Raw genomic sequence first — 24242 nt, 5'->3', positions numbered from 1 at the left:
ATGTTGCTCATTCTGCGATGGGTTTCCGCAGCACTACATCCTTCTGCTTGCAGAAAACGGATTACACTTCGTAACTCACATTTGGCGGGAGCATCGAGCGTAACGGCCATGTTTACACAGACGTAGCTCGGCTACAACTGACACATTGCAGCTGAAAACGGCAGAGGTTGTGGTGGGGGAGCTGTGCAATCGCATGACGCGCAGGTCAGGTCCCTCCCTACCTCTTACTTGCTTAGATGGACGATCAGAGGTTGAAAAAAAAAAAAATAGCCCTCGTGCATGGACGCCTGCCGCTACTGATCCAATCCTTTATCGAGGATTGGCGTTTTCATTATCGCATTGGCAATGCCATGTCTGATTGCTATGTTCAAGAGAATGGTGTGACCCAGGGCAGTGTCCTCAGTGTCACATTGTTTGCCATCGTTATCAATGGCATTTCCTCCGTAGTCAGAAGCCCTATAAAATACTCTTTGTTTGTGGATGACTTTGCTATCTTCTACTCTTCCTCTGTTCTTACAGTGATGACGAGGCAACTACAGCTGACCATTAGGAGGCTGGAAACCTGTGCCCAGACAACTGGTTTTCAATTCTCACTTGGGAAGACTGTGTGTGTCAATTTTAATCGTGCTTGTCGGAGTTTTAACCAGCCAAAGCATACAATGGGGGACCGTATTTTACGTTTTCATGACACTGTGCGCATTTTGGGTTTATTATTTGACTTGAAATTAGCATGGCTCCCACACCTGAAAGACCTACAAACAGAGGGCTTCCGGTCGTTGAACATTTTGAAATGCCTTGGCGGAAAAACATGGGGAGCTGACAGCTCCCAGCTCCTGTAGTTTTATAGGGCATTTGTTCGATCACACTTAGACTATGGCAGCGTGGTCTAAGGATCTGCCTGTCCTTCCTACCTCCGGATGTTAGATGCTGTCCACTAGGATGGCATTTGGATATCGACTGGAGCCTTTCAGAGCAGCCCAGTTCAGAGTCTGTGTGCAGAGGCTGGTGAACCACCACTCTGGATTGGGCGATATATCCTTTTGGCTCGACAGGCGCTGAAAATCTCAGCGTCACCTCATTCATTGACATTTAGTTCAGTAGTCCAACTCACCTTCAAACGACTATTCAGGAATCGGCCCCAAGCGACCCAGCCATTTGGTATACATGCTACAGACTGTCTTAAGGATTTGGATCTCCGAGCATGAAAACGCACTGCTGGGATGGAACGCACTGCTGCCTTGGTGTCTTCAGAGGTCCAAAGTGATTTTCAGCTTGACACAGTACACAAAAAGTTGTACTCCAGATTTGGTTTTTACTACGTTGTTTTCGTCTATTTTAAGTATATACCATAGTTTTATCATTAATTATACAAATGGATCCTAGCAGGCGAATGCTCTGTTGTTATGTGATTTTCCCTGATAGGGTATTTAAAGTGCATCTTCCAGAATGATTTACAAATTATGAAGCGGAGTTATATAGCATTCTAATGCCACTGGAGAGGGTTCACAGTCATCACCGGATGAGTTTTCTTGTCTGTTCCAACTCTCTCAGTGCACTGCAAGTGCTTCACCAAATGTATCTCCTAGATCCGCTGATTCAGCTCACCCATGACTCCTTACAGCGGCTCCAACGCCGTGGCAAGGAGATGATCTTTTGCTGGGTACCTGGTCACATTGGGATACAGAGTAACGACATGGCTGATAAAGCTGTCGGGGAAGCATGTTGGGATGGTGCTGTCCATCAATGTCCCATCCCATTGCATGCCATTATCTCATTTTCTGACAGATGTATCATGCATCAGTGAGAGACTGAATGGTTGCAGATGTCGGAGGCGACTTTGTGTCAGCCACGCCGCTGGAGGGAGGTTTCGCTTACCAGACTGTGCATCAGGGATAGCCCTTTCACACAAGGCTTCCTCCTCCGGGGGGATCATCCACCATTCTGTGAAGTTTGTGGTGTGCTGCTTTCAGTTTAGCATATTGTGGCTATGTGTGTCCTGTATACTGATAATAGGGCCGCCCTAGATTTCACTGGAGATCTGCCAACTGTCCTCACAGATACTTATACCAGTATTAACAGAGTGGTGAAATTTTGTGAATTATCAGGCCTCATCCATAAACTGGTGGGGAAGGGCGGCAGACTTTAGTATGTTGTAAACTGCTCTGCATGTGAGGATAGCCTGCGTCCCCACCCATGAGATTTGCATGTTGTCTTTTTGTCAGGGCGCTGATGACCGTGGTGTTGAGTGCCCCCTGAACCAACTCACCACCACCACCACCACCACCACCACCCTTACCCTTCCGTCGTTCTTGTGGTTTTTCCTTTCTGTCCGTTTTGTGTTGTCAGTCGCATTTGTTTTGTTCTCACCCTTGTGGCATTGTTTTATTCGGAACAAGGAATCGATGACCTTTGTTTGGTCCTTTCCCCCCTGTTTTAAGCCATCCAGCCAACCAACTGACTCTCTCCTCCAAAATGTGCTTGGTCAAACTCCTTAACACCTCACAGCCTTCACCACCTGCAATAACTCATGGTCACAAGAAACAATCACAACAGTACAGTGTTCTCAACCTTTTGTCCGCAGCATTCTCCCCTCCTGAATGCCTGTATTATCCAAGGGTCTCATTTTCAGCCCTAAACCTGCATTTAACCGTGCTTCTTTGGTGAAGAACCTATGTTCCTTTACACGTAATGTCAACTAGAAGTATCACTTTGCAACCCAATCTCAAAATCTCTCCAACAGCAAACCTGATATGGAACCCTGCCGTGAACAGTTCTGACCACGATCCCAACTTGATCCACCACCAGTGCCTCAGAATCATTCCTTACAAGGCTTCCAAGAATTCTTCTCATCCAGCATTGCTTCACAACCTTTCCTCAGGTCCCTACAATATGACCCTAACTTGTCCTCTGCAGAACTCCAAGCTCTAAATTCCCTAAAAGCCGATGTCTCCATCATTATCCTCCCAGCATACAAAGGATCTACCACTGTGGCACTTGACCGACAGGAGTATGTTGGTGAATGTCTGTGCCAGCTGTTTGACACCTCTACATACAGCATCTGCTATCAAGATCCCATCCCTGTGGTTGAAACTAACCTGCAGTCCCTGCTAAAAGCCTCAGTTCCCTCTCAATGACTTACACCTCAGTCCATAGAACTTCTTATCCCACCAAAATCACGCACCCTCACCTTCTACCTAAGAGCGACAAATCCAGTCATCCTGGCCATCCTATAGTTGCTGGCTTCAAAGCTCCCACTGATCTTATATCTGCCTTAGTTGATCAACATTTGCAACCCGTAGTACAAAGACTTCCCTCCTTTATTAAAGGTACCAACCATTTCCTAGATTGTCTGAAATCCATGCCTGCCCCACTCTCACCATGTACCTTGCTTGTCGCCATTGATGCCATCTCCCTCTATACCAACATGCCTCACGTACATGGTCTGTTTGTTGCTGAACATTTCCTGTCAACACTCACCTGATTCCAGAGCTATGATGTCCTTGTTGCTTACCGTGATCATCTTTATACTTACCAACAAATATTTCACCTTTGGGTGATACAAACAGATTAGTGGTACGGCTGTGGGAACACGGATGGCTCCTTCTTAAACCAACCTTTCATGGGTAGCTTCGAGGGGGCTTTCCTGGGATCTATAAGCCTTCGGCCTCTGGTTTTGTTTAGATACATTGATGACGTCTTTGTTGTAGGGACTCATGGTAAGGCTGAACTGTTAAAATTCCTTTTCCCAATTAAATATCTCATGGTCCTATTCCGGATCCCAATATTTTCCTTGATGTTGATCTCATCCTCAATGAAGGCCAGTTACACACTTCTGTCCACATTAGACCGTCTAACAAACAGCAGTACCTTACATTTTGACAATTGCCAACTTTTCCTTATCAAATGGTTCCTACCATACAGCTTTGGCATTTGAGGCAAACATATTTGTTCAGATGCAGACTCTTTATAGCAATACACCACCACTCTCACTTCAGCATTCACTGGATGTAATTATCCCAACAGCCTAGTTCAAAAGCAGATTTCCCAGGCCAACAGATTATCGTATTACTGCTTATCCCCTCCAAAAAATCAACTTCGGAGCACACTACTTGTCATCCAGTATTATCCTGGTCTTGAATGTATTAATCAGCTACTTCGACAAAGCTATGACTTTCTAAAATCATGCCCTGAAATGAGATCCATTCTGTCTGAGATTTTGCCCACCCAACCTAGAGTAGCGTTTCATCATCCTCTCAATCTCTGCAATATTCTTGTCAGACACTATGCTCTTTCTGCACCCATCTCCCTACCCAATGGCTCCTACCCCTGTGAAAGTCCCCACAGCAAGACTTGTCCTTTGCACCTTCCTATTTGGCATCTGTTCCAGCCCTGTAATTGACATAACATGTACTATCGAAGGGAGAGCTATCTGTGAAATGACACGTCATATATCAGCTGTTATGTAAACATCGTTCTGTCTTTTACATCAGCACGACTACCACCCAGTTATCAGACAGGATGACTGGGCATGGACTGAGGGTGTATATATGCAACACACAATATCTTGTTGCAGAGCATGCTATACAACATGACAATCATGACCTCGGTGCATGTTTTACCGTATGCACCAACTGGATTCTTCCCCAGACACCACTTTCTCAGAACTCCGCAGGTGGGAACTAGCACTAAAACATGTCCTTCGTTCTCGCCACCTACCTGGCCTTAATTTTAATTCCTTCCATCCCAACATTTCTTCACTCCATTTTAGTTTTCTACATATTTCATTTTCTGACCTGTCTATTTTTTGCCATCCGCCCTCCCACCTCTGTTACACTTAGCTTTTCACTCGTATTCACTCATGCACGATGTTTTAGTAGAAATCTCTGTCTTACATTTTTCCCTGTCTTCAAACTTTAAGCTCTCAGGTTTTCAAATCTCGTCCGGTCCAGTCCCCAACAATCAGTCCTTCCTTCTCATCCCGTCTGGTGAGTCTCCCCTGACCTGGGGTTCTTGGGTGACTTTTCTTAACAGTATCCCCTTCCCTAAACATCTCTAGTCCTTTTCCTTCATCCCTCTTCCTTCCCCTTCAGTTCTTCTGCAAGAAGGAGGAGCTACTGGCTCGTCAAGCTTGTAAAAGTTAAACCCCTTTTTGTGTGTGTGTGTGTGTGTGTGTGTGTGTGTGTGTGTGTGTGTTTTCCCTTGCCACCACTTGTTGAGTACATTTTTTATCTATCCATTTATATTATATTGTCAATAATTGATTATTTTCATTGTTACATTTACATAATATATAGTATTTAATGTTTTAAAACTATTTTAATTTGTATTTGTGGTTTTATACCACTAAAGAAATAACTTGTAATGAATTATGCATATTCTAACAGTTATCAGTATAAAGTTTTGAAAAAAAAAGGATGTTTTAGTCTCAAATTTAATAAAAAAGTAACATGGAAAAAATTTGCCTTGAAAATCTTTGAATTTGAAAACGCTCAATCACTGGACACCCTCCTTTACTGGCTTATGTGAAAGTTGTCTAACAAAGAGAATATTGTTGGAGGTGCAGGGCTGTAGCACTGGCCTACGAATTTCAGTATCCACAGAAACATTGAAATCAAAGAAACCGGTGAAATCAGTTCATTATTGCAGCTGTCATAACTGTATTTCTTTAATTTAAATGTTTCTGTGTATATTGAGTTCCCAGGGTGTCTGGTACAGACTGACGTCTCCACTAAATCAATTCACCCAGTGGTACTGTTCCTACATATCTCCTGGGAAAACCTCTGGTTGCAGTTTTTTGAAGTAACATGAGAGAAACGTTAATTATGTAAAGAGTTAGTTTGGGACATCCTCAGAAGGTAATATTAACCAAAAGGTAGTGCCATGTGGATATCTGTATTTGAATCCTAGTTTGACAGAAATTTTTGTCATTTACATAAATTCAAATATTTACAGTCAAACATTTTTTCACTACAATATTAAAAAAAAATTAAGTCCATTTAAAACAAATGTTGTCTTTTGGAATGAAATGGAAACCTGCAAGGTAGACCTGAAAAAGAAATCAAACGGCATGTATTTCAAATGAAGAAATGTCATAGCAATGTTAACAGAAATCAAGATTAGTTACCAATTCAAAAATTTTGAGATTGCACTATGTTCTGCTCAATTACTTGTGGTATACTGTACATTCTATCTTCTCATCAGCTACTGAATGAATGTTGTTAACTGTACTTATATAATTAATCCAGGGAGGTGTGTGGGAAGAGCCACTTTTGAACAAGATTTATCCCAGCAGGAACTATGTGTGCTCCCAACTCAACCCATTATACTCCTCCTAATACTAGGCTGAACCACTATTTTCAAGTTATTTAGGAGAAGACCGTACCTTGTATAAATCCTTAAACTGTTGACATGGACCTATATTGGACAAAATGTGCATTTTGCAAGTCTATAGGTTCCATTTTCAGTTGTGCGCTCTCTCTCTCTCTCTCTCTCTCTCTCTCTCTCTCTCTCTCTCTCTCTCTCTCTTTTAATGCTACCATGGATGTGCAGTCAGTGATTGCATGGATATGGCATAACAAAGCCCATTTTGGTGCAACATGTCTCTGAAGCTTTCTTGGAGTGTTACAGTTGCTGATTACTGCCATAAATCCAGTCCTATCCAAACAGTTTCATCCTCTCACAGGGTTCACAACTCTGTTGTGAGTACGCGCATGGCGAGCATGGTCCCCCAAGTTATTGCAGGACTTACTTCCATACTTCCTTTCTTGTTCTACAATCCTCCAACTATTCATACTTCTGTTACTTTCTTACACATGTCGCCAGTCTTTGATGGTGATTCATCAGTATCTCTAGGTTCCGCTTTCTTTCATTTATACTTTACACTTTCATGTACATCAGCGTTTTGGGTTAAGTAATTTTTGGCACCTTTCTGAGTTAGACCTCAATTCTCAAAACTTTCTCCTGTGGTGTAAACCAACTGGGGAAAAACATCTTAAATAGCACCAACAGCATTAAAAAAGATCCTCTGCCGACAATAATTATTTAGGCTCATACATTGGCGTGAAAGCCAACTCAGTAGCCAGTGGAGCCTCCTGACATACAGGTGTCACACTTCTGATGATGTCTGAGCTACTAGCTTCTCATTCATGTCAGACATCTTTGCTGCAGCTGGAAGGTACCCATGGGAGAGAGCCCTTGATTGGGGTAGGTGGCATCAGGTCAGATATTTCACGTATGAGATACATCAAACAACATCAACGTAATAACCATACTGATCTGGCAGTCTCAGCAGATTTCAACACAGATAGTTGCAATCCAGCTGCTCTCCCCATCCTGGCTACTCCGTGGGAAAGAGAGCAAGCCAGGAGACTAACAGTGAAACAATTTACCCAATACTAGGTGTGTTCTAGAACAGATGGAATTTCTACAGTCATGAATCCATTATTTTTCGTGGGACAAATATTAAGACCACCGGAGATGCTCAGTAGTGTGAGTGATGTGGTTGTGGGCTGGTGGGGCCCAGTAAATACAGCCATGACCAAGAAACAATATCTCGTTAACTTCAGATACTCATCGTGACATTATAAATGTGAGGCAGACACCCCAATCCAGTGACTCAGGCCAGCAAAGGCTCTTGGCCAGCTGCTTCCATCCTGGTGAGAAGGAAGAGCGTCAGCACGCTGTGATGCTGATGTTAGACGGAGCGACAGCCAACGGTCTGGCTGGGTTTGTGCTATGACGACATTCTACAGTGGTGAATGTCCATAATTAGGTGGCTCAGGTCTGACGATGTCCACTGTGGAGGTGAAGGAAGACTGTCATACATGGGACATGACCTTTTGCCCCCTGGTAGTAGTAGGATGGCGGTAGTCACATACGTCAGGTTAGTGGCGCCGTGATGCCAGTTTGCACAAGGAGACTCAGTGCAGGAGCTGGCAGGCATGACACTGTCTTGAACCCATGAATGCAGCTGGTGATACCCAGTAATCTTATTGTCTGGCGTGGCCCAGGTGTCGTGGTAGTGGTGGTGCTGCTGGACTCCCAATGCCTCAACCTCAAAATCTATTATTTCTATGACTCTAGTGCGCACTTGTTACACTAAAACTCCACACCCAGTCACAGAGCTTGTAACAAGTCTTGCCCAGGAGTGTTGTCACTGTCCTGCCCTTCCGTCTGTTACTGGTGCACGGTACAATTTTCCGCTGAGTACAGCAAGCCTGTTTCGCAATCCTTTCGCGTACTTGTTATTCTGATACACATGCTGCCACACTATGCTTATTGTCCCACGGCAGCTTGACACAGTGCTACAGTGTGGCTACTTAAAATTGTTCAGAGTTCTACTAAATCTAGGTAAAGACACTACAAATAGAAGACAAATGTAGAGAAGTTGTCTTATAAGGAAAATTGCTAAATGGGTCACTGTTGGTTACAGCATCCTCTGCTGCACAATCTCAGGCATTTCAGGCATGTGAAGGGCATGTGAAGGTACCAGTGACTGCTACTTCACATAAACTTTAACTATCATGCACTTACACTCTCATCATACGGAGAGCTATGAGCTAATGTAGAATGGCGAGGTGTTCAAAAATGCCAAAAAATAACCTAACAGGTACAGGTTCTTTCTTCTTTTTTTCTGTAGGAAATGTTATCCCAGAAAAAAAATTAGCTTTGGTGTATAGAAGTGACGTGAAACCTTACATCCCACCACCCACGAGACATTTCCATTGTTTACACTTTGAACATACGTCATCCCACTGCACAGTAGACCCAAATTTGGAAATTGTGGAAGATCACTTCACACAAATGTCATCCTCATGAACATTCACCTTTGTGTGTAAATTATGTGGAACACCACTTACAATGTGTAGCAGACTGCCCAGAGTTTAAAAAATAAAATACAAGATAAGGTCAGGCCTCAACCTTCGTCAGTAATTGTCCTCACCCATCCAGCCCCTTCCCTGTTCCCATTCCAACACTACAGTCTGCAGCTCACGGTCTAATGGTTAGCAGTGCTGCCTCTGGATCATGGGGTCCTGGGTTCGATTCATGGCCGGGTTGGGAATTTCTCTGCCTGGGGACTGGGTGTTTGTGTCATCATCATCATCATCATCATCATTCATGACAGTGGCTACATTGGACTGTGTCAAAATTGGGACGGTGCTGATGACCACGCAGTTGAGTGCCCCACAAACCATCATCTTCTTCATCATCTTTCCAGCACTACACAGCCCTCATTCCACCATCACACCCGCTCTTTTTATTTCACTCCTTATCCGATACCTCCCCCCCCCCTTTCTCTCCCCCACCCTCCAACCTCACACCTGCCCCCCATTTAACATCCCAACTGCACATAGCTGCCCTAACCTCTCTCCACCTCATTCCTGTACATTCCCCAGCAGCACTTCACTGTGCACCACGTACTTTTGACAAAGGCCTTACTGGCCAAAGGCTTTATTTGTGACGGTCCTTTTGTTGTGCTTATCTGCGACTCAGCATCTCCGCTATTTCCTTTTTGTAATATTGAACCTACATATGTTACTCCTTTGATAGTCGTCGAAAGCTTTGTGGAGATTTTATAGAGTTCAGGAATGTTATGATGGTGCTTAATATTACTTTTTAAACAAGAAGCATATTTACGGAAACAGAGCTCACTGATCAGTGGAAAAAAACACACACACACACACACACACACACACACACACACACACACCTCTAGCTGTGTAAAGAGGTCTGTGTACAACATTATCGAACTTTTGAACTAATCCCAGAAATAATTCTAAAAACATGACTCTGTATTCTGTAAATATTATCTCCTTGCACACAGTTTCCTAAAAAGAAAATGAAAACAGTGCAGAATGAATTAATTTATTTGTACATAATATGGGAGTACATAATTAGTTTATTTTATTGTGATCACACTTCCTGTTAAAGCAACTTAATATATGGTAGATAGTTAAATTTAAAGTGTATGTATTACAATTCAGGCCATGTTATGTTTACAGTTCCAAAAATTGAAAGCTATTTACATCTTGGAGTTCATTGTATGAATAGATTATAGTTATTCCATTTGTTCCAATTCAAATAGCAATGATATATTTCGTGCTATCTAGTTTAAAGCATTATATCCTTGAAATGAAATCTAAATAAATTTGAGGTCACCTGTATGCAAACATTGTTTTCACTGGTAATAATTAAATCATCTTACTTTCTTTCCTAGGTTTTAGTTGAACAGCTTATGCCAGGAGAAAATACTGATATTGTTAGTGTCACAAACAAAGACGGAAAAAGTGACCAGATGAGACCATTGCTGGAGGTTAGACGGAAAAATTTGAATCCAAACAATGAACTGAAAAGGATATTTGGATCCCGGATAATTCAGAATGAAACCAGGTGACTTAATATAAATAAAGTTCAAAATATTGTAGAATTGTTAATAAATAGTGATGTTGGAGTTTTCTGTGGAGTGGGTGACTTAGAAAGGTTAAAGTGGATCAAAGCAAGTAGTAGTGCAGGGGAAGAGATATGCGAATGAAAGAGGGTTTGGTAAGTGTACATCCTTCAGCTGATAAATTCTCTTCTTTCCCTAGAATAACAATAAAATACTTAAATGAGATTTTCACTCTGTAGCAGAGAGTGCGCTGATATGAAACTTCCTGGCAGATTAAAACTGTGTGCCGGATTGAGACTCGAACTCTGGACCTTTGCATTTTATGGGCAAGTGCTCTACCATATGAGCTACCCAAGCACGACTCACGACCCGTCCTCGCAGCTTTACTTCTGCCAGTACCTACCTTCCAAACTTTACAGAAGCTCTCCTACGAACCTTGCAGAACTGGTACTCCTGAAAGAAAGGATACTGTGGAGACATGGCTTATTGAAATGGAAGAGGATGTAGATGAAGATGAAATGGGAGATGTGATACTACGTGAAGAATTTGACAGAGCACTGAAAGACGTAAGTCAAAACAAGGCCCTGGGAGTAGACAACATTCCATTAGAACCAATGATAGCCTTGGGAGAGGCAGCCCTGATAAAACTCTACCATCTGGTGAGCAAGATGTATGAGACAGGCAAAATACCCTCAGACTTCAAGAAGACTCTAATAATTCCAATCCCAGAAAAAGCAGGTGTTGACAGATGTGAAAATTACCGAACTATCAGCTTAATAAGTCGTGGCTGCAAAATACTGACACGAATTCTTTACAGGCGAATGGAAAAACTGATAGAAGCCGACCTTAGGGAAGATCAGTTCGGATTCTGTAGAAATGTTGGAACACGTGAGGCAATACTTATCTTAGAAAATAGATTAAGGAAAGGCAAACCTACATTTCTAGCATTTGTAGACTTATAGAAAGCATTTGACAGTGTTGACTGGAATACTCTCTCTCAAATTCTGAAGGTGACAGGTATCAAATACAGGGAGCGGAAGGCTATTTACAATTTGTTCAAGAACCAGATGGCAATTGTAAGAATTGAGGGGCATGAAAGGGAAGCAGTGGTTGTGAAGGGAGTGAGACAGGGTTGTAGCCTATCCCCGATGTTATTAAATATGTATATTGAGCAAGCAGTAAAGGAAACAAAAGAAAAATTTGGAGTAGGAATTAAAATCTATGGACAAGAAATAAAAACTTTGAGATTTGCCGATGACATTGTAATTCTGGCAGAGACAGCATAGTACCTGGAAGAGCAGTTGAACGGAGTGTACAGTGTCTTGAAAGGAGGATATAAGATGAATATCAACCAAAACAAAATGAGGATAATGGAATGTAGTCCAATTAAATCAGTTGATGCTAAGGGAAATAGATTAAGAAATGAGATACTTAAAGTAGTAGAAGAGTTCTGCTGTTTGGGGAGCAAAATAACTGATGATTGTCAAAGTAGAGAGGATATAACATGTAGACTAGCAATGGCAAGAAAAGCGTTTCTGAAGAATAGAAATTCGTTAACATCGAGTATAGATTTAAATGTCAGGGGACTTGGAAGAGCAGTTGAACGGAATGGACCGTGTCTTGAAAAGAGGATATAAGATGAACATCAACAAAAGCAAAACGAGGATAATGGAATGTAGTTGAATTAAATCAGGTGATGCTGAGGGAATTAGATTAGGAAATGAGACACTTAAAGTAGTAAAGGAGTTTTGCTATTTGGGGAGCAAAATAACTGATGATGGTCGAAGTAGAGAGGATATAAAATGTAGACTGGCAATGGCAAGGAAAGAGTTTCTGAAGAAGAGAAATTCGTTAACATTGAGTATAGATTTAAGTGTCAGGAAGTCGTTTCTGAAAGTATTTGTATGGAGTGTAGCCATGTATGGAAGTGAAACATGAGGAGTTATTGAATAGAATTGGGGAGAAGAGAAATTTGTGGCACAACTTGACTAGAAGAAGGGATCAGTTGGTAGGACATGTTCTGAGGCATCAAGGGATCACCAATTTAGTATTGGAGGGCAGCGTGGAGGGTAAAAATCGTAGAGGGATACCAAGAGATCAATACACTAAGCAGATTCAGAAGGATGTAGGTTGCAGTAGTTACTGGCAGATGAAGAGGCTTGCACAGAATAGAGTAGCATGGAGAGCTGTATCAAACCAGTCTCAGGACTGAAGACCACAACAACAACAACAACAACAATAGGTAGAAGTTTCTTCATTTCTTAGATTGCTGTGATATAGAAATAAAGACATTCCATTTTAACATTCTCAAGGGAGAATTTGTAATAAATGTTCAGATTTGGGCCGAAGATACCCTGACTCTAATGAGCAATGATGGCATGGTTGAAGTGTATATATCTTGTGCATTTCAGTGAGGACACTAGGGTTTATAATGTTCTGACTGTTTTGGAACGGATGCAGAGAATCTTCTGAAAGCTTGTGAATAAATATTTTCCTTGATTGGAAAAAAGGCATTAAAATTGTTGAAGTAAACCAAAACATACTGTATGAACAACATGTAAGCTTTAGTGTAAGAAGTTTCTAAATTGCAAAGAATCATTTCTGCAGACTTTACTTTACTTCAACAGTTGCTAACTGGCAGTAGTGCAAAAATACATCCCAGTTTCCTAGGAGACCAACAACACATGCATGTAAAACAAGCCATCGTGTACCCAATAATTTTTATATTTGATTCCAAAAAATTCTTGTAAAATAGTGCAGGGCTTTGCACTGCCAGATGTGTAGCTTGTCATGGACCTTATTTACTGTTTGCAGGATCTAGGAAGCTTCTCATATGTGTTGCATATAACTAAAGCAGCCGAATGGCAAGTAAAGCTGAAACAATCAAGTTTGGTACAACATTTCTAAGTTTGTCCTTACAGAATTATGGCTTTCCAATATTACAGATGCATTATCACAAGCCATGCCAATTGCATTTGTAATTGGAATATCCTTCTTTTTCAACATACTCTGCATAGCTCTGAATAGGACTTCTGCCGAGCAGTCTTTGGCATATAAAGGGATCAATTCCAGACATTCTATTTTCACATGCCTGTCAATTGGCGACACACATTTATTATCCTTTAGTAACTGAACTGTTTTATCAACTTCCATTTTTGTAATAACATTTTTCACTTATATTGGTACACTTTGTTCGACGTATAGTCACCTCTGAAGGAATTTTGGAATTGGGGCAAACATCTTTTAACACAGGAGCAAGGTGATCCACTGTTGAAAATTCAACATTATGCTCCACGAGAAAAGTTGCTAATCTTATTTCAGCTGTCTCACTTTATCTGAATTTTTGCTTTCATTACACATTTTCAAAAAATAATCCACAACAGTTCCGCTACTTTGCACAGTTTTAACATTTTTAATGTGTTTAACTCAAGAAGCATGTTTTTTGAGTTTGCTATTATCTTGAGCAACAATCACGTTAGTCCCTTTACACCACGCCTTTCTTTTGTCACCTTCTGCGACCTGCAACCACCCTTTAAATCTGTCAATTTGAAGCCAAGAGTCTTGGAAAGTTCTAGTATTTTTTTCCAGATCCAATACACTGCACCTGGAATTAAATTTCTTTGCACTGCAGTCTGACATTTTTAAATGTGTACAAAACAAACCACTCAGAAACAATTATTATTTAATAAGATCAAGATTTGCACACATGACTCAGCCCAAGTGACAATCAATAGGTAATAACTTCGAGTGACACTGATCTGGGCAAATTAAACCAATTCTAACAATACCGTATAACTATGTGCTACGTTACAGCTTAACATGCCACTTGTCTTGATCGCCCATCTCACTTGCATTCTGAGATGCATTGTTTATTTGAAAACTCTACAAATTTTTCATACATTTCACTCATTAATAAATAGTGGTATGTTTAATTTAGTGCATACGAAGGGAAATTTGAACTAATGATGGCTACTATAATGGAGTAGATATAGATTACTGGTTGAACAAATGGCAGTCAGCGGGTGTCGTATAATTACTACCGTGAGCTGTTTTACTGTATTTTCAGGGTATGTGACAATCATACGTATAACAGTGCACATATATTACTGTTGTCTAAGCAAACCTATTGTGCCCATAGTGAATGCTGACTGCTGGTTGTACAAATGGCAGGTGGTGCGTGTTGTGTACTTCCGTGAAATGTTTATCTTTGCTGTTATATGTACAATAAGCATTCCTACACTTTATGAAAGGCAACAATTAAAGATCCCATATTCATCTTACTTTTTGCAAAAAAAAAAAAAGAATCCCTGTGTCCCTTCTTGATAAATATTTATAAAAAATGTCCCACAATATGGGAAAAATCCCACGGGTTGGAACACTAATACCAACATGCAAAACAGAAATGCTAAGGACTGTGCACTAACCTAAATTTGCAATTGACGATGGCAAGAATACACAAGTGGCCTCTAGAGGCATTAAATGTTGACATATTCTCTACGAACTTTTGCAGTGTGTCAGCTTAGCACCACTCTTGTATCAGTGATGCACTCTGTGACTTGTAATATGGGATGGACGCACTTGGCGAAACATATTGTTAATACTTGTTTTATCTTTTGACATGCCAATGCACCTTACATCAACTATCCAGCCATTTAAGATATGGAGTATGTTTACAGCTCTAATTGGGTACTTATATTAATCTTTACCGAGGTGTGACTAATAATAATTCACACTGTGTAATACATTTAAGACATTGTATGCTATTTCATAATTTAGTGTGCTTTACATTTTATGTACACATTCATGAGGTGATCGTAACTCTAAGTTTACCAAAAACGGTCGTCATAAGTAAAAGTTTTACAAATACGATCTTGGTTGAGAAGTTGTCTTAAAGTTGAGTATCTACAAGTCACTCCTTATTACTCACAATTGTTAAGAATTTTTTTATGGAATGATGAGTGACAAGGAATTACTGACTAAAGAAACAGAAATAGGTTAATTCAATTTTTGTCAGATTAGCCTTGTGATGGAATGATATTTATGAATGTTCAGTAATTAACATTTTTAATGTTTTGTGTTTAACCCTCAAGCAGGGGCGCCTGTGCATAAAATACAGCAACCACAGATAACATTGTCTTTTGTACCGTTCCATTGTTGTTTTACTATTGTGAGCCTGTACTTATTCCTTCATTATTGCTTCAGCTAACACGTGCTAAGTTGTGCTGTCATACGCCCAAGTGAGCAACAGTAATGTAAAATAAACAGCGAGCTAGATGAGAAAAAAATTTACCCAGATGTAGGGCCGGCTGCACAATCCCACAATGCGGCAGTTCTCTATGAGATAATTAGCAATAGAAGAAGTGGTTGGCTGGGATCTGATGCAACTGTTCTGTTTAATGCTCCGAGTGGGTCATTACTGCGGGGTAATACTTCTATGCAGCAACAGAGTGATATATGAATGTTTATTTTAATATTTTTTAATGAAATAATAGTTTAGCTTGCATAATGTAATTTTCTTTTATCATTGTTTAATTAAACGAAGATTAAACTGTGATTTTGCTCATGCATGTTTACCTTGGTAACATAAACACGTCTATTATTTACTATTTACAAAGTAGTTTATGCATCCGCTCAGGTTATAAAAAAGGGTGCGCCCACTCGAGGGCTAAAAAAACCCTCTATAGTATTTAATTCAAGTTCAATTATACAGTATTTTATGCTAAACTGGGTAATACAGGTTTTCAGGTTACTACATTGTATATGTCTTCCCTTAATAAAGCAAAAGCTGATATAAAAATTTGGAGTAATCATTGGTATCCCCACAAACACTTCTAGCTAACCAATATTATTTGCATTAGCTTCATTTTAGTTTTGTAGCATTATCTAAGTTGAGTTGTGTTTTGTTTCTGAAGAGTCTGAACCACACACATTCCGATCTCACAGAATGTTTGCAAAACTTCAAACGGTTCCTGGAGACAGAACTTTCCCCAACTTTAAACCATTAGATTTTTTTAAAGGGACTTAGAAGCAGGGAGGATCAGAAGTGAAATATAATTTAAGGAATAAATTTATATCCTTTGTGATGGAAGAAAATTTATTGCCATAAAGATGTGTAGCTTGTAAGTATTCCAGTGTGTTGTAGTTTGGGATAACTACTGAACTAAGTACACCAGATGATGTTACTCTGTAATTTGTGCAATCTTCAGGACCTTCGCCCTAATTCAATTGGTCGAAATGAGAGGATATTTGTCCAATTCCATTTCCTGGTTGACTTGCTGCTGTTGAGTCCCTTTTAACATCAAGTGGCTGAACTTAACCAGATTTTCAGAGGAATGTGTGTTCCATCCAGAAAAAAGTGTTAATGTTATAGATTAAGCTTACTGTAAGTAGTGCAGCTTAAAAAGTAGAATTAACTTGACCTGTTTTTAAAATGTTGTTGTCTGGGCCTGATTGTTTTATCACTTAAAATTTCAGTTTTGTCAAATATTTTGCTCAGAGCCTTGGAAAATTTGGTGGTTTATTTTAAATTCGGAAGAAAAGATATAGAATATCTGTTACAAAATCAAAAAATAACAAAGAAACAACATTTTATCATATTTTTGTAGTTTATAGCTCAAGCTTCGAGAGTTATTTTACAAAAGAAAAAGAATATGTTGAATTATCCCTTTTCCTTTGTGATATTCGATTTAAAGGTGAAGAATATTTTTCACAAAGTGAAATACAAAAATGTAGGTATACATTTTCTCCTGGCTTGATGGCTTTTTCTTAAAAGTATGAGCTGATGGCAGAATGCGAAAGTAATTAAATTAGTGTACAAAATAGTAAGTCCTCCACTAGTTGAATTAATCAACGAATCATTTGAAGAAGGTTGTTTTCTAGAATCATTAAAATCCGCGGAAATAAAACCATTTTTAAAGAAAGGGTCAAGTGCTGTCAAAAATTTTCAAGAAAGTAGCTGCTATCCAAATCCAAAACTTTATTGTATCACAGGGGATTATTTTGTGCAATCAGTTTGGCTTCCAGCAAGGGGAAAAATACAACAGATGCCATAAATAATTTCATAGATAAAATTAGCACAGCTCTAGACAAAAAAAGTAAAGTAGCCGGAATTTTCGGCGACCTGACAAAGGCTTTTGATTCCGTAAATCATTCCTTGCTAATCCACAAACTAGAAAAATATGGGATTAAGGGTGCAGTACTTCAATGGCTTACTTCTTACTTATCTAATAGAAAACAAAGAACAATCATCTCTTCAAATGGTGTAAACTGCCATTCAGACTGGAAAACAATAACACAGGGTGTCCGGCAAGGTTCGATCCTTGGTCCAATTCTCTTTCTATTGTATGTCAACGACTTACCATTAAACATAAATTCACTATCCGTTCTGTTTGCTGATGACACATCTGTCTTGATAGAAAGCAAAGAAACAAACGATTCCTGATTGTCACTGGTACATTAGACAGGCTAGAGTCATGGTTCCAGCTAAATGGTCTGAAGCTTAACATATCAAAAACAAACCTGATTGAATTCAGAACCAAACAGTCAAGAGTCCAGGAAATTAGTATAAATCATAAAAGTGAAGAATTAACAGAAGTGCATTCTTCCAAATTTCTAGGTCTACTCCTTGATAAGAATTTAAACTGAAACACACACATTGAGTACCTGTGCAGCAAACAGGGTAGCTTTGCATATGCCATGCATATATTATCAAGTGCTACTAACATGTCCACTCGCAAAATAGCATATCTAAGTTACTTTGAATCAGTGATAAGATATGGCATTATTTTCTGGGGGAGCTCCAATAATATATCTCGTGTACTGAAGCTCCAGAAGAAAATTATCAGAAATATGTGCACTGCACAGGAAAGAGAACCATATCGTCCATTATTACAGAAACTAAAAATTTTGACTGTCCCCTCCCTATACATATACAAGCTAATGATATTTTTACGCAACAAACCGGAATTGTTCATTAGAAACTAATTTGATCATCCATACAGTACAAGGAATAAAGATAATTTTATGCTTCCTGCACGTAGATTGAAATTATATGCTCAGTCCCCACAATATATGGGCATGAAAGTCTACAACAAACTTAAAGGCAAAAACATTCTAAACATGGAACTAGGGATACTAAAAAAGTTACATGAAATTCTTATACACAAATGTTATTACTCATTAGAAGAGTTCATGGGAGATGAGCTTATAATTTGAGCGGAATCCAACCGCAAATTAGCATTATATTGTGGGGAAAAAAAAAACAAATTGTCCATTATCAAGAAAGATATTTACCTATGCAAGAAAATATAGATGCTGCTACATAGACTAAGTATAGTTTTCAAAATTAATATTAGATTCTAGTTTGTAATTTTTGACGTGTCTCCTGTACCATAATCACATGATTTGCAAGTGTACGTTATGAGACTAATAAATCACAATTCACAATGATTGGATAGAAGTGAAAGTTAAGAACAAAATTTGTCAATTTGGCCATCATTCTAATCTTGTAGACATTATGAAGCACTTTACACACTTGCATAGAGAACATTTGTACTTCAGTCCATGGTTTTGTGCTTTGTAAATCATACACTTTGTCAAGCTTATAAAGTGTAACTTCAGTATGGACTCCCCTGCAGTATTATGCCACATGTACAAAAGTGATTACACATGGGTTGGCTTGATGGCGTTATTTGCTCACAAGATTTTATGGGAGGACACAGTAATGTAAGCTGGAGAACATTAGATGTGTTGCTGAGCCATGCAGTTTTCATGTAGCTCCAGTGCAGGAGTGCGAATAAACCTTTTATGGATAATGGGAAGTTCCTGTAGGTGACAAATTCCACATTGCTTAATACCAAGGTTGAGTGCATGGGGCATGAGATCAGGTGATCCCATTTGCATGAGTCTACTTGTGCATGGGTTACGAAGTCTGAGACAATACATCCCGGAAGCAGTTACAAGAAACCTTTTAAAAAAAAAAAAAAAAAAGACACCGTCATTCACGCACTTCCTATTGTAACATTAGCAGCTGAATCAGCGAGTGTTGTGACAGCCATGAGGGCATGTTTTGACAGCAGTGGAGACCAGGCTGGGCTGCACTAGCTTTGCGGTGTCCTCAGTAGGTGTTGGCACCCTTTGAGGTGCGGCAATTGGTAGCTCTGAGTATGAGAAATCTAGAGTGCAGGTCAGCTAGCCAGAGGCTCAGGCTGTGTGGTGGGAAAAGTCTGGCCATTAACATGATCCTAGAAGAGTATCCACCATGGCCGAATTGACTGAACAGAGGGAGTATCAAATAAAAACTAAATCCAACTGTTGACAGATAAGCCACTAATACGATTACAAAGACAAAATTTTAAAGAGTTCATGGGTGTAGACGTGTCCTCACTTTGAAGTGTAGTTTCTAATTTATTTAATTTTAAATAATTTATTTTTAAAACTACCTTCAAAAATTATCTCAGTAATACCGTAAGCAATCCTTACAAATGTAGTGTTTATGGAGAGGTCTCAGTGAGTGCTATTGAATTGTTAAAGTCGATTATTTGTGACTATCATGTATTTTAAATTGCAGATCAGAATGTATAATCCAAGCATAAAAGTTGAATTATCCCACGAATAAAATAGGAAATATTGAAACTAGCAGCAGCATTAATAGATAGATATTAGTAGGGATGGATGGGGGTAATTGGTTTAGTTATATATTTTTACTGATAGCATAATGACACAAACTAGTGTCTGCTGTGACAAAAGCATTATTTGTGACCTAACCATTTAAGTTACAAAAAATCTGCAATCAGCACTAGAAAGCTGGTGAAAAATATGTACAAACTGAGATGTAATATACGTAATGAGCACTAAGTTTATGGTTTTGAGTATGTTTTTGGAAGTTGGGATGAGGCTAACAATTCAAAGACCCTCCCAGCTGCACCAAGGTTCCTAATGGTTTCACGTACTGAAGACGGTCAGTCCTTCGCTACTGTAAATCTGTTTATTATTCAGAAAGGTGTTTATGCAAAAGCTGGCCCTCTGAATTGCTTTAGGAGACTACTTCTGATTCTCAAGCACAACAATTGCTTGCAGCTTCACTCCTCCATGACTATCCTGTTTGTGTCGAGGCCCATCGAACACTGAATTCTTCCCGTGGTGTTATTTACACTAGGCTGCTCGATGGTCTGACCGAGGCAGAAACGTAAACATAGCTCTCTGATCAGGGTGTCATTGCCAACCATCGGGTGATGAAAAATGTAGACGCCACCTTGGTGCCCACATGCACTCTCTTTCTCACTTTTGATAGAATGGTCCTTCCGTCAAAGATCAACACAGGTTATGGAGTCATTAGTCAGGCCATATGTTCCTAACCCAATGCGCTGCTACCAGTGTCATCATTACAATCACGCTTGAGAGCTCTGTCGACACCCAACAAATGTGTAAACTGTGGTAGGAATGCTCACGAAGGCAATTGTCCACCTCCTCCTCCCCTCTGCATCAACTGCAGTGACGACCATGCTGCCTCCTCCTGCGATTGTCCTGTGTATCTTGATGAGCGGGCTGTCCAGGAGATCCAGGTGAAGGAAAAAATGCCTTAATCGGTCGCTCGCAAATTGTTGGCTAGTCGAAACCCTGTGTTCTACCGTCTGGCACCTACAGTAGTGTTCTTGCTACATCTCACTCCACGAAAGACGTGGCCCCACAGACATGTGACTTCAAATTTAACACCGCTTTTGTGAAATCGCCGGATGTCATAGTAGCGTCCTCATCTCCTCATCCAGCTGTGCAACACGCCACCAAACTCTTGCCTCATGGGGTGAAGTCACCTCCTACACAACAGTAGGCCAGAAAGGAAAGCAGGAGTACTCCCCTGAAGACTTCCTACGTCCCTCCAGCCAATCAACACTTGAGTCATCCTCTGCTAACTGGAGAGGCTCGAAGAAGTCAAACAAAGGCAAACAAACAGTCTCCTTCGCCGACTCAAAGGTCCTCATAGAAGGTGTCATCACGTGACACCCTTATCCAGCTGCCCTCTGTGTCACCAGTGCACACCACCAACCGTTTTTCTGCCCTGGACTCTGCAGGCCAACAGCAAAAGAATGCCAACACTTCTGTAGACCTCATGGAGCAGGATCCTCCTGCAGGTGACACCCCTTAATTCTTTCCTCATCATGACTCTCCTCCAATGGAATGTTTGCGGCCTTTGATCCAACAAAGAGGATTTACGGCTGCTCTTAGAATCACAGCATCCACTTGTTCTCTGCCTTCAGAAAACAAAATTGCATCCTCACAACTGTTTTGATCTCTTGTGTATTTTCGCGGTCCGTTTTGACCTTCCTCCCCTCCCCCTCCCCCCCTCCGAGGTCGGCATTCCATCTCATGGGGGAGTTGTGCTCCTCATACAGGATGATATTATAGCCAACCCATCTCCCTGACTACCAGCCTTCAAGCTGCTTCAGTTTCCCTTTTCCTTCCTGACTTTACCTTTTCCCTTTGTACTGTTTACATCCTCCATCATTTGATGTCAGCAGGGCAGAGTTCCTCCAGCTTATTGGGCAGCTATCCCACCCCTTTCTGCTGCTTGGTGACCATAATACGCACCATCCCCTTTGTGGTTCTCCTAGAACCTGTCTGAGAGGTGCCCTCTTGGCTGACATCCTTAATCAACTTAACTACTTCTGCCTTAACACAGGAGCATACACTTTCCTTGCAAACTCCACGCACACCTATTCCCATTTGGACCTATCCTTCTGCACTGCCCATCTTGCCCATTGTCTCAAGTGGTCCATCCTCTCTAACACACACTCGAGCGATCATTTTGTGTGTGCTATCCATTTGTGGACTCTTACCCCACCTCTGTGCACACCCAAATGGTAGCTTACTAAGGTGGACTGGAGGCTTTACTCCTCCCTGGCAGCTCCAGTGATCAACATTTCCTCAGTTGTGATGACTAGGTAGAATATCTTACAGATATTATCCTTACTGCCACAGAACATTCCATTCCTCCCGTTCCCTTGGTGGACTGACGCGTGCCACAATGCAGTTCGTGCATGGGGACATACTCTCCATGTTTTTAAGCAACATCCTACGATGACAGACTGCATTCGTTATAAACAGATGCGTGCACAGTCATCGCATTCTTCAGGATAGGAAAAAAGCTAGCTGGATTTCATTCACTAGTTCTTTTAACAGTTCCACTTCCTCTTCTATCATGTGGGCCAACCTCCAACGGCTCTCTGGGACCAAGATCCATTTCCCAATTTTCGGGCTGACTGTAGCAGATGATGTCATTGTGGACCCTGTTGCTATATCCAACACCTTAGGCCTCCATTTTGCAGAGATTTTGAGGTCCTTACAGTGTCACCCTGCCTTTCTCCATTGGAAACAAGCGGAGGAGGCTCAGCTATATACCCTTCTCTTCTCAGAATCGTAAGTGCTACAATGCCGCCTTTACTATGAGGAAGGTAGATCATGCTCTCACTTCATCCAGCTCCTCTGCCCCCGGGTCAGACACTGTTAACATTCAGATGTTGCAGCACCTTTCTCCTGCAGGCAAAACCTTTCTGTTTAATATGTATAACCGCATTTGGGCAGAGGGCATATCTCCCAGACACTGGTGTGAAGCCACTGTCATACCCATACCTAAGCCTGCTAAGGACAAACACCTTCCTTCTAGCTACTGCCCCATTTCTCTCACCAGCTATGTTTACAAGGTGATCGAATGTATGATTCATGCCTGGCTTGTATGGTGACTAGAGTCTGGCAACTAGAGTCTAACCACTGCGCAGTGTGGATATCGAGCGCACCATTCTGCAGTTGACCAGCTCATCACTTTGTCCACCCATGTCTTGAATGGCTTTCTGTGGGAATCCCAGACGGTGGCTGTGTTTTTCGATTTGGAGGAAGCCTAGGACATCTGCTGAAAGACTGGTATCCTCTGTACTTTCTACAGGTGGGGCTTCCGTGGCTGCCCGCCCCATTTCCTTCAGGCATTTTTAAAAGACCGAGTTTTCAAGGTCCGTGTGGTTTCTGCCGTGTAGGACACCTATATCCAGGAAAACTGTGTGCCTCTGGGTTCTGTCCTGAGCATTGTCCTCTTTGCTATCGCGATTAACCCTGTAATGGCCTGTCTCCTGCTGGGCATCTCTGGCTCCCTCTTCGTTGACAATTTTGCTACCTATTGTTGTTCTCCATGGACTTTTCTCATTGAGCGGCGTCTTAAGCGATGTCTTGATCATCTTTACTCATGGTGCATCAACAATGGCTTTCATTTTTCCACTGACAAATCCGTTTGTATGAATTTCTGACAGCTTAATTGGTTTCTTCCACCATCTTTATATCATGGGCCTGTTGCTCTTCCATTCATTGAGACTATGAAGTTCCTCGGGCTCATGCTTGATAGGAAATACTCCTGATCCTCCCATGTATTTTAACCTGGCAGCCTGCTGTATGCAGTCCCTCAATGTCCTATGTGTCTTCAATGGTACTGGGGTGCAGATCGAACCACCATCTTCCGATGGTACCGGTCCCTTGTCCATTCAAAACTAGACTATAGGTGTTTCGTTTATGCATCTGTATAGCATGTCCGTCCCTCTTATGTTGTCCCAGTGCTATCCACCATCATGACATCCGTTTGACCACTGGCATCTTCTACACTATCCCGAACTAAGCTGCCGAACTACCACTGTCCTACCGCTGTGACTTTCTCCTTAGCAGATGTGCACGTATGCCATGCATGGCCACCCATCCTACGCCTCCTCCTTCGATGACTTCGTTGATTGCCAGTACTGGGACACATCCCTCTTCTCTGTTACCACCTGGAGTTCGCTTTTGGCTCTCGCTCTGGCAGATGAACTTCATACTACCCGCC

General features: G+C 41.0%; 1 protein-coding gene across 2 annotated transcripts in view; it reads left to right on the top strand.

The window, feature by feature from the left end:
• Positions 1-24242, top strand: part of LOC126259472 (transcription factor 25) — a 118034-nt gene that overhangs the window by 30204 nt on the left and 63588 nt on the right. For both annotated transcript variants that reach the window (XM_049956305.1, XM_049956304.1), the window contains exon 3: positions 10217-10389. In XM_049956305.1, coding sequence (XP_049812262.1) covers positions 10217-10389 — 173 coding nt within the window. The remainder of the gene's footprint in view (positions 1-10216; positions 10390-24242) is intronic.

The sequence above is a fragment of the Schistocerca nitens genome, chromosome 5 (assembly GCF_023898315.1).
Source record: "Schistocerca nitens isolate TAMUIC-IGC-003100 chromosome 5, iqSchNite1.1, whole genome shotgun sequence".
NCBI classification, from domain to species: Eukaryota; Metazoa; Arthropoda; class Insecta; order Orthoptera; family Acrididae; genus Schistocerca; species Schistocerca nitens.
This window is presented reverse-complemented; position numbering and strand designations above follow the sequence as displayed.